This window comes from Mus musculus, chromosome 3 (genome assembly GCF_000001635.26).
Source record: "Mus musculus strain C57BL/6J chromosome 3, GRCm38.p6 C57BL/6J".
In the NCBI taxonomy this organism is placed as follows: domain Eukaryota; kingdom Metazoa; phylum Chordata; class Mammalia; order Rodentia; family Muridae; genus Mus; species Mus musculus.
Window position 1 is genome coordinate 54802485 of NC_000069.6, and position 9696 is coordinate 54812180.

General features: G+C 45.8%; 1 protein-coding gene and 1 pseudogene across 1 annotated transcript; both read right to left on the reverse strand.

The window, feature by feature from the left end:
- Window positions 1-630: 630 nt before the first annotated feature.
- Window positions 631-5307, reverse strand: Rfxap (regulatory factor X-associated protein). The gene is given in 3 exon segments (NM_133231.2): window positions 631-2091; window positions 2876-2983; window positions 4715-5307. Coding segments are annotated over 3 exon segments (696 nt in total). The 5' UTR covers window positions 5192-5307; the 3' UTR covers window positions 631-1980.
- Gm10254 (predicted gene 10254) lies at window positions 7507-8919 on the reverse strand (annotated as a pseudogene).

Here is a 9696-nt window from a genome sequence, read left to right on the forward strand (position 1 = left end):
CTGGCCAAAACAAGTCCCATGTCAGTTAATCCTGAACTAAAAGATAGGTAAATAAAAACCTGATGGAAGAAGCTACAGTTGCATGCCAGAAGCCGTCAATATATAGAATGGGAAAGTGTGGAAACTGCAATACATCTACTCTGAAGCAAAAACCTTACTGACAGGTTTTAAGGGGACAAACCTCTCCAGTGTGACAGGCAATAATTAAGTTGTACTGCAAACTATCCTAATTCCTATCTAACTTCATGAATGGGGCATCTACTTTATTCTTAATACCCTAGAGAAAGACTCTCAGCCCTTCAGTGATCTACTTTAGGGCTTAAGTATTTAAGCCATTTCCAAGTTCTTAAAACCCAAATCTAATCCCCTTCCATTCCTCTCTATTCACGTTACACTTTCCTACTTCCTGTTGGTCTGAAGCAGTATAAGCTGGGCCATTCCTGCTACAAAAGTTCCAACACTCTGATCCCACACAGGTCCCCGCATGGCTCATGGGCTGCAGAGCGGACAGGTATGCAGGCCTAGAGACAGATAACAAAGCTCCCAGTACTGTGAGCCCAGTACCAAACAGTGAGTACATTCCTCTGTAGCCAGTGTGGAGCATCTAAAGAAATAAGTACAGCAGACGACTCAAAGTTCAACGGATGTCCTTTAATGAATAATTTTGGCAAAAGGGTCTTTTTCAGAAACACAAGTATAGAACACAAAATGAAGAAAATCACTCTACTTTGTATTTGTTTCTTGTGGTGGTAAGGGTGGGGAGTGGGCTGAGGGCCTTGCACATGCTAGGCAGGTGCAGTAAGGCTAAGCTGCATCCGTAGCCCTGTGAGTACTTATCGTAGCTACGAGTTTAACATCAGATATATTTCAGTTTAGGAATCAACCAACTGATCCATTTTACCTTGAATCACTTATTAACTTACTCCTGGATATACTCTCTTGACATTTGATTCTGTATCTTATGGCATTTTTGCTTTTTTAAAGTTTTCCTAGGAAAAAGTTTTTTAAAAAAAGTACCCAGATAATCCTCCGTTCCTTTAACAGTAGCTAGGAATAAGTGCTCAGTTTTGAAAAGCACTGGCTACAGTGAGAGCTATTCTACCTTCAGGGTCTCCTTTATGGAGAATGACTATAAGCAAACCAACCCTGTCCTGGCCTTGGTGGGCTGAGTACATCTGAACTGTTCACAAAATCAACTGAGGAGACAACCTGCTTTAAAGGAGAGTGACCCCCAACCCTGGAGGCACCAACTTTAGTGTCCTCTCTTTCTCCAGTTACATGAAGAGACAGATCAGTGACCACTTTCCTCACAGGTATAAAGATGCTTAGCTTTCAGAGCTCCACCTGAACTACACAGAAAGGTTACTCCAAGCACCTGACCTTGAGCTGGCCGCAGGTTATCGATGCAGCGGAGACGCACTGACGGCAAGGGAACATTTAGCTGGTGGAATACCACAGACTGCAGAAGGTTACGATTTCTGACCCTCACTACAGCCTCGCTAGGTCAAGGTCACTGTGGCAGCCCAAAACATACCAGTCCTTTCCAGGGCCTCTTGGTGAGAATCGCAGCCCTGGGTGATTGATATTACTGTTACTTTATGACTTCCACAGAAAGCAACTGGCTCATTCGCTTCAGTAGGCATAACTGAAGAAAAACAGTAAACACTATAAAGGTGTTTTTTTCCAAACTCACAGTGATATGAAACAATTAAATGCAAAAATTCAATATTTATTTATTCTCAAATGTACACACACATTTACAGAAAGTAGTTTCTCTCTCTCTCTCTCGCTCTCGCTCTCTCTTTTGAGACAGGAACTTGCTATGTAGCCCAGGCTGGCTTTGAACTTGGGATCCTCTTGGCTCAGTTTTCCAAGTTCAGGGGTTCCAGGTGTGCCCCCAATGTCTGATTACCAGCACTGTCTTAGGCTGAAAGCACCCATGCATCGCAGTAAGGTAGCGCGCAGAAGCCTCCGTAAGCCTCACACTGGCGCTCCTGGGAAATGCTGCTGTCTTTGCTCCAAAACTTGCTGATTTAGTAGCTGCTGCTGCTTCTGTAAAAACTGGACAACTTCTGGACTTCTTAGTAATGACTTAAAAAGAAAAGAGTTTTGGAAAAGGGTTATTAATAAAATGCTCTATCTGTTTTTGGTTTAAGAACAGGTCATACACCATAGACAGGCAGGCTTTGAGCTCACAGCAATGCTCCTGGTCTGCCCAAGTCTTTCAAGTGTGGGGATGCTTTTATAACAAAGTATCAGCCATGCTGACCAGCCTTTTATATCTGATGTACTTATTTCTCCAATAAAATAAGTTGAAAATTAGCATTGTCTTTGTTTACATTCTTGTATTGTCAAAGTTAAAATCTTTTCTTTGTGATTCTTTAATATAATAAAACCTCATTGTAGAAGTTTGAGATAAAATCTAAATTAATTTTAAAAAATCTAATATTCTGCCAAAAAACTTACATATAAAGTATATCATGAGTTAAAGTCTCTCTCTCTTCTTCAAATTACCATCCAAATATTCCAATATCTTATAAAACAGTTGCCCCTTTCCCGATTGACTTTTGGTAATTTCTATCAGTTGTATATTAGAGACCCTTATAAACTATTAGTAGTTGTATCTCAGTGCCTTTACAGTACTATTCCGTGTACTTAGAGTCTGTTTTAAAAATCTCATCTTGCTCAGTCAAAGGTCAGTCAGTGAAGAAAACAGGGCTAAAGGTGTTCCTTCCACTGCAGTCCAGGAAGGGGTAGGAGGGGTAGGGTGTGAGGTTCATTGTGTCCAGTGACACAATGCAGTTCTGGAAAAACAGTTCCACTGAAAACAAGCGGTTTTCACTAACAGATCTACAACCACTCAACAAGCACTTACCAGTCTTTTCTGATTTAACACTTGCTCTAGAAGAGTAGGTCTTGCAGGGCGATCACCAAAGGATCCTGTTCTCTGTTTGACAATGGAGAGTATGTTGTCTGTGCTTTCCTGGGATCAAAGATAAACATTTAATACGGTGTTGTAATCCACAACAGCAGGTATTTCAGTGATAATGAACATCTCTCTCTTTGATCTTTCTCCTTTTTTAGGTTCAGGTTCTGTGGAACTTTAGGAAGGCCTGTAGATAAGTCACAGGTACTGGCAGTCATTTCTAAGTAAATGCCCTCCTCCCTGCAGGCACCCTCCTCCCTGCAGGCTTCCCAATCTAGGATCTGCAGTCTCTTGCAAGGTCTCAAACTGAAGCTATTTGGGCAGAGGGGAAGTTTAAATACCTGTGGCCTGTTTTCACTGTTGCAAGAGAATGACAAGTGACACCGAAATCTCACACGGAGCAATCTTTAGTCCAAACAGTCTGCCTGCTTTTGGACAAAATAAATTAACTCAGAGGCAATCTACTGCTAATGAGATACTGGATTCATACCTGATTCACACCCACAAGAAGAGAGAGGCAGTAAAATACTGGTTACAGAAGCAAACAGCTTTCAGAGTAAACTGGGTGGAAGGGGCTAGAAATCACAGCTAAGAGGCCACCACTACAGAGCCAACAGGCAAATTCTGCAACAGCAACCTGTCCCCGAGACACTGAATCCCATTTCAAATTAGTAATGCTTAATCCCATATATGAATGAATCTAAACACTGAACTTCTCCTCACATAAAAGAATGCTGCTGAAGTTAAGTGAAACACTCTGCCTCTGGGAAAGCTTTGGCCTTTTATCTACTGGCTTCCGAGTTGTCTATTAAAACATCCGCGTCGCACCTTTATCGTGAGATGCTTAGCAAACTTTTGTTATAAGAAGGTTTCCATACATACATGTTTTAGGTCTCAAAATATTAAAAACTCTAAAAGAGGATTCTAGTATCACAAAAGCGAAGATTTTTTTCTTCTTCTAACTCTCCCCAGTTACCCTATTTATAGGACCGCTTCCTTTACATACACAGTACATGGAATGCTATAGCTGACTTGACTGTAGAGAACCTTATGTCTTCACAACTCCAGGCCTTGCACTGTGTAGGTAGGATAATGCTAATACCACAAAAATCAGACGTTTATAGTAGCAATAATTTTGAGTCATCTAGGCCAAACTTCCACAAATGTTAGAAGTTCCCCTTCAAAAGGAACTTCTGTGGTAAGGAGTCTTTCTACTTTTTACGGGTTTTGTTTTGTTTTTTAAACAGCTCTAATACTTAGGTGGACTTTGCTGGGTCTGAGCTGAAATGCACACCACTTATAATTTTCACCTAACCAAAATAAATCCGAAGAAACACTAATTGGGCATTATCTTAAGGGCAAAAGACGAGGGAGCCGAGACTTAAGGGAGATGAATAATGGACCTAAATACAGACAGCTAGCAGCAGAAGCCCAATTGCAGGGCACTGGCGTCTCTCTTCCAAGCTTGACTTGAATCAAGCAACCGAGCAACGCCCATGTGTGCTGTAAGTTACTACCCCACTGTCAATCCAACTTTTCTCAGGGGCCAGGGAGTCTAAGAAAAAAAAACAAAGTCACCAAAGTTACAGAAAACCAACAGGGTGTGTCAATGTGCCGGATGCCTCGGGGTAGACACTGGGAAGGGTTTACTAAGGAGAGGTGTAGATCACCTCCAAAGTGCCCATGTCAGCTGGAGCAGAGGATGAGCCCTTGGGGAGACCCTGAGTGTGTACCAAGTAGGTTGGCACCCATCTGCCCTGGCCCCGGGGCCCCGAGGAGCAAGCATACCTCCAGTTTGACGTTGCCTGTGCTGGCCGCGGACGGGCCGCCAGAGCCCAGTGCCTGGTCGCTCTTCTTCTTCTTGTACTTGTCCTTGTACATCTTGTTGCGGTGCTTCTTGCACATCCAGGGCTTGCGCTGCTTGGCCACCTGGCTGGTGGTCTCGCGGCAGCCCTCGTACGTGCAGGTCTTGGAGCCTCGCCTGCGCGCTGCGCCGCCACCCTCCGCGTCCTCGTCCTCCAGCTCCTCCGGGCTGGCCGCACTCTCGCCGCCGCCCGCCGGGTCCGATGTGTCCAGCAGGTCGGCGTCGTCGTCCCCCGCCTCGTCCTCGGCGTCTGCCGCCGCCTCACTCCCCGCCAGGCCCGGCCTCAGAGCGCCGTCCGCCTCGGCCTCGTCCTGCCGCATCACCAGCACCGTCACCGGAGGGGCCGTCCGGGGACTGGCGGTGCTCGGCCCCGAGCCCTCGGGCACAGCCTGCGCCTCCGTGCTGCCGCCCGAGCCCGGGTCCGCCACCGCGGCCCGTCAGCTCTTGAGAAACACAACCGTACTCGACAAGCGGCAGCCCGCCGCACGTCCCGGAGCCGAACCGCCAGCACTGCACTGCGCGTGCGCCGTAGCGGTCCGCGAGCCTCTGCTTGGGAACGGCGAGAGGGGCGGGGTTGAGCAGGTGCGAGACAGAACCGACTGCGCCTGCGCGGCGGCCATCCGCAAGCGATTCCTAGGTGCAGGCTGACCAAGAACCCGGCTGACAGCCGGTCGTGGTGGCGCATGCCTTTAATCCCAGCACTCGGGAGGCAGAGGCAGGCAAATTTCTGAGTTCGAGGCCAGCCTGGTCTACAAAGTGAGTTCCAGGACAGCCAGGGCTACACAGAGAAACCCTGTCTCCTTCCAGGCGGGGCGGAGCGGCTGACAGAAGTCCCGATTGCGCATGCGCAGCTGTCCTCCGCTCGCCTGGCGCTCACCAGTTGGAAAGACTGGAGAATGGAGACTGGAGGACGGCCAGGAGACACTTTCTGCCTGGACCCATCCTCCCTGACGGGTTCAAAACGCGTCTCTCCTGGAACGTCTCTGGATAGATTAGGTTCCCGAGAGGCCTGAAGAGGAGTTTGAAACAACTCGAGGAGGAAACGGTTTATTTGGCTAATGCATCCCAGTCAAGTCCCATGGGGACATGGAGGAAAGCTTGCTCACAAGCTCTGGTTCGCCTTAGGGTTTCTACCCAGTGCGGACGCTCCTGCCTTTTCTGACATTCCCAGTAATGAGATTGTTGACTCATGTGACAGTTCTGTTTTTATTTTCCCCACAAGCTGCTCTCTGTCTTCCATAGTGGGTGCTCGGGTTGGCGTTCACACTAGCAGTGTAGGAGAGGTCCCTTTTCCCGTATTCCCCCAACCCCCGCCAGTGCTCGATAGATATCTTATCTCTGATAATAACCGTTTCATCTGGGATGAGATAGATAACACTGTTCTTCAGGATTAGGGATGTATATTACATACACCTGTTGGTCTTTGCATGCTTTCCTTTGTGAACCAACTACATCGCCCATTTCAATAGGATTATTAGGTTATTATTATTGTTATTACTTATTTTTATTACGTTTGTTTGAATTCTTTTCTTTCTTTTTTGTTTGTTTTTGTTTTTTTGAGACAGACAGGGTTTCTCTGTATAGCCCTGGCTGTGCTGGAACTCACTCTGTAGACCAGGCTGGCCTCGAACTCAGAAATCCACTCAGAAATCCACCTGCCTCTGCCTTCCCAGTGCTGGGATTAAAGGCGTGCGCCACCACGCCCAGCCTTTGTTTGAATTCTTTATTTGTTTGTTTATTTATTTATTATATGCAAGTACACTGTAGCTGTCCTCAGACACTCCAGAAGAGGGAGTCAGATCTCCTTACGGATGGTTGTGAGCCACTATGTGGTACCTTTGGAAGAGCCGTCGGGTGCTCTTACCCACTGAGCCATCTCACCAGCAGACATTCTGATGTTAACTACTCATCAAATGTAGCTTGCAAACATTCTCTCCCATCTTCGACACGGTGGGAAGCATGGCAGTGTCCATGGTGCTGGAGAAGCGGAGAGTTCTACATCTTGTTCTAGGGCACACAGAAGACTCCCAGGCAGCTAGAAGAGTCTCAAAACCCAACCCCAAAGTGATGCACTTCCTCCAACAAGGCCACACCTTCTCCCACATAGCCACACCTCCCAGTAGTGCCATTCCCTGGGCCAAGCACAGTGAAACAACCACATGCACTAATCTTAGAGCTCACTGATTGGTTAGTTTGACAAACTCTGTAAATCCAGCAGTAGAACCTGCCCCATTCCTAGGGTTGCAGACATGTATGACCATGGTGGGCTTCCGAATGGGTGCTGGGATGAAATTGTGGTCCTCATTCTTGGAAGGCAGCATGTTACCCATTAAGCTTTCTCTCCAGTTCTCTCTCTCTCTCTCTCTCTCTCTCTCTCTCTCTCTCTCTCTCTCTCCCTCCCTCCCTCCCTCCCTCCCTCCCTCCCTCCCTCCCTCTCTCCCTCCCTCCATGTTTCTCTCTGTCTCTTTCTTAGTGAGGTCTTGGGAATAAAATGTATGTTATAATGCTTGCAAGGTAAACTCTTGAGCAAGGAAGCCACCTCTCCATCTTACTGTCACAGATTTTTACACAACTCTGTTTTATCTATCACGCACCTAGTTTATAAGATTACCTTTATCCTAGTATTGTTACAAAAAGGCTTCATTTTTTGTACCACTTACATTTATCTTTGATTGCAGGGTAATTCTGGATTTATGCCATTTAACTTTTTTTTTTTAAATCAAACTTGTTTATTGTTGCTTTTTGCCATCTGGTAGCATTTTACACACAGGCTTCGATCTTCAGAATACCCTGGATTCAGTAGAAAAACCTTTTAAATGAAGTTTTTTACAATAGAAACTTCTCAGCAGTCAAAATTTGGACTGTAAAAAAATACATGCAAAACATACTTTTCTGAAAACACTTAACTTTGAACAAAGCACCGAACTACACAAATGCAGAATGAAAACAGCATTTCAACTCCACCAAAAGTAGTCATCATAAAAGGTGTAAAAGTCACCTAACTTCACTAGGCACTGTTCACTTTTTAAACAGGAGACAATAGAAAATATTGTCCACAAACAATATCCCAGCTCTATGGCAGGTTTCAGAAAGTCTTCAACTTCATGCTTTAGTAGCGACAAGGTGAGTAGGATCGTGATCGAGAACGTGACCTGTATCCTCCACGACTGTAGTAAGGAGAAGATGACCGTCTTCTGTAAATCTGATCCCTGTCTTGAGCTGCTCTCCATCCACCTCCTCCACCACCTCCTCCTCTGTGTGATCTGCTGTAATAGCCCCCGCCATCATACCCCCGATCGTATCCTCTGTCATAATAGTCTCGGCGGCGAGAACTGCCATAAATGGCTCTCCCCATATAAATTCCTGGTGTTGGGGTATGGGGCCTTTTTGTTATAGAGAAATCGACTCTAATTCGACGCCCATCAAGCTCCATTCCATTGGCACGTTCTTTAGCTTCCTTGGCATCATCTACATTTTCAAAATATACAAAGGCAAATCCTCTTGAACGTCTAGATTGCTGGTCATATACAATAGACACATCAGCAATGGGGCCATATTTAGAGAACACTTCTCTTAGGTCTCTTTCTGTGGTGTATAAGCTCAACCCAAACACGCCAAGACAACAGTTGGGGTCAGGATTTGCCCGGTTCCCAACATGACGCCTTCGAGTAGACATGGGAGAATGGCTGTGGCTGTGGCGCCTGCGATAATCTCGGCTGTAAGACCTGCTCCGGGATCGTCTATGCGAGCGAGATCGTGATCGTGACCTTGTATAATGCCTTCTAGAACTTCTTCTGGATCTAGACCTAGATTCAGACCTGGACCTGGACTTTGATCTAGAACGCCTTGAGTCTTCCTTGGAGCGAGACCTTGCAGGTGTATGCCGTGCAGATTTCCCCGATCCGTGAGCACTTCCACTTCGGGAAGCAGAACGGGATTCCCGCTCGCCGTAGTTCTGCTCGCCGCTGTCGCTCATGACTCCGGGTCGCTGTCACCGCTACGGGCCTTTCCTGAAGCTGTCAAGCTCCCGCCTTCCTTACAGAGGCTCCACCGCAGCCTAGCGCGACGCCACACTTTTGCGAGGAGCTCGAAGCCGACACGCTCCGCACCGCCTCCGCACCGGTCTAACCGCCATTTAACTTTTAAGAATAATTGGTATTCATTGTTCTTCAACTGTTTGCTAGGACTCAGCAGTGAAGCCACCTGATTCTGGATTTGTTCTGGGGGATTTTTGTTGTGTTGTTACTGAGCAATATCAACTTTTAAAAAAATGGTTCTGTAGGTCTCTCATTTCTTCATGATTCAGTCAGAGATATAAACTTGTCCATTTGTTATGTCCTAGGTTACCAGTTTGTTGATAGTTGTTTATAATATCCTATAATAATCCTTTGTAAGTCTTCAGTACCATTTTCAATGCTTCTTCTCTCATCTTTGAATTTGAGTACCTCTTATTCTTTTTAACTCAGTCTTAGTTGTCAGTTTTGTTTAAAGCTTTATTATTATTATTTTAATATATGAGTACACTGTCGCTATCTTCAGATACACCACAAGAGGGCATCAGATTCCATTACAGATGGTTGTGAGCCACCATGTAGTTTCTGGGAATTGAACTCAGACCTCTGGAAGAGCCCAGTGCTCATAACCACTGAGCTGTCTCTCCAGCCCCAACCTGGTTTTTTTTTTTTTTAAAGTTTCATTTCCAAAACCATAAAGTTTATTTATGTAAATATACATTGTAAAGAATCAGTGCATTCATAGAGGTATGCAACCAACCTTATAAGACATTTTGGTTCTCTGGTTTTCCATACTGGAGATCCAGTTCTGGCTTTGTGAATGCTTGGCAAGTGCTCTACCACTGCAGCTAGACTTCTAACCTGAAAACATGTACTGTATATATACAGTGTAG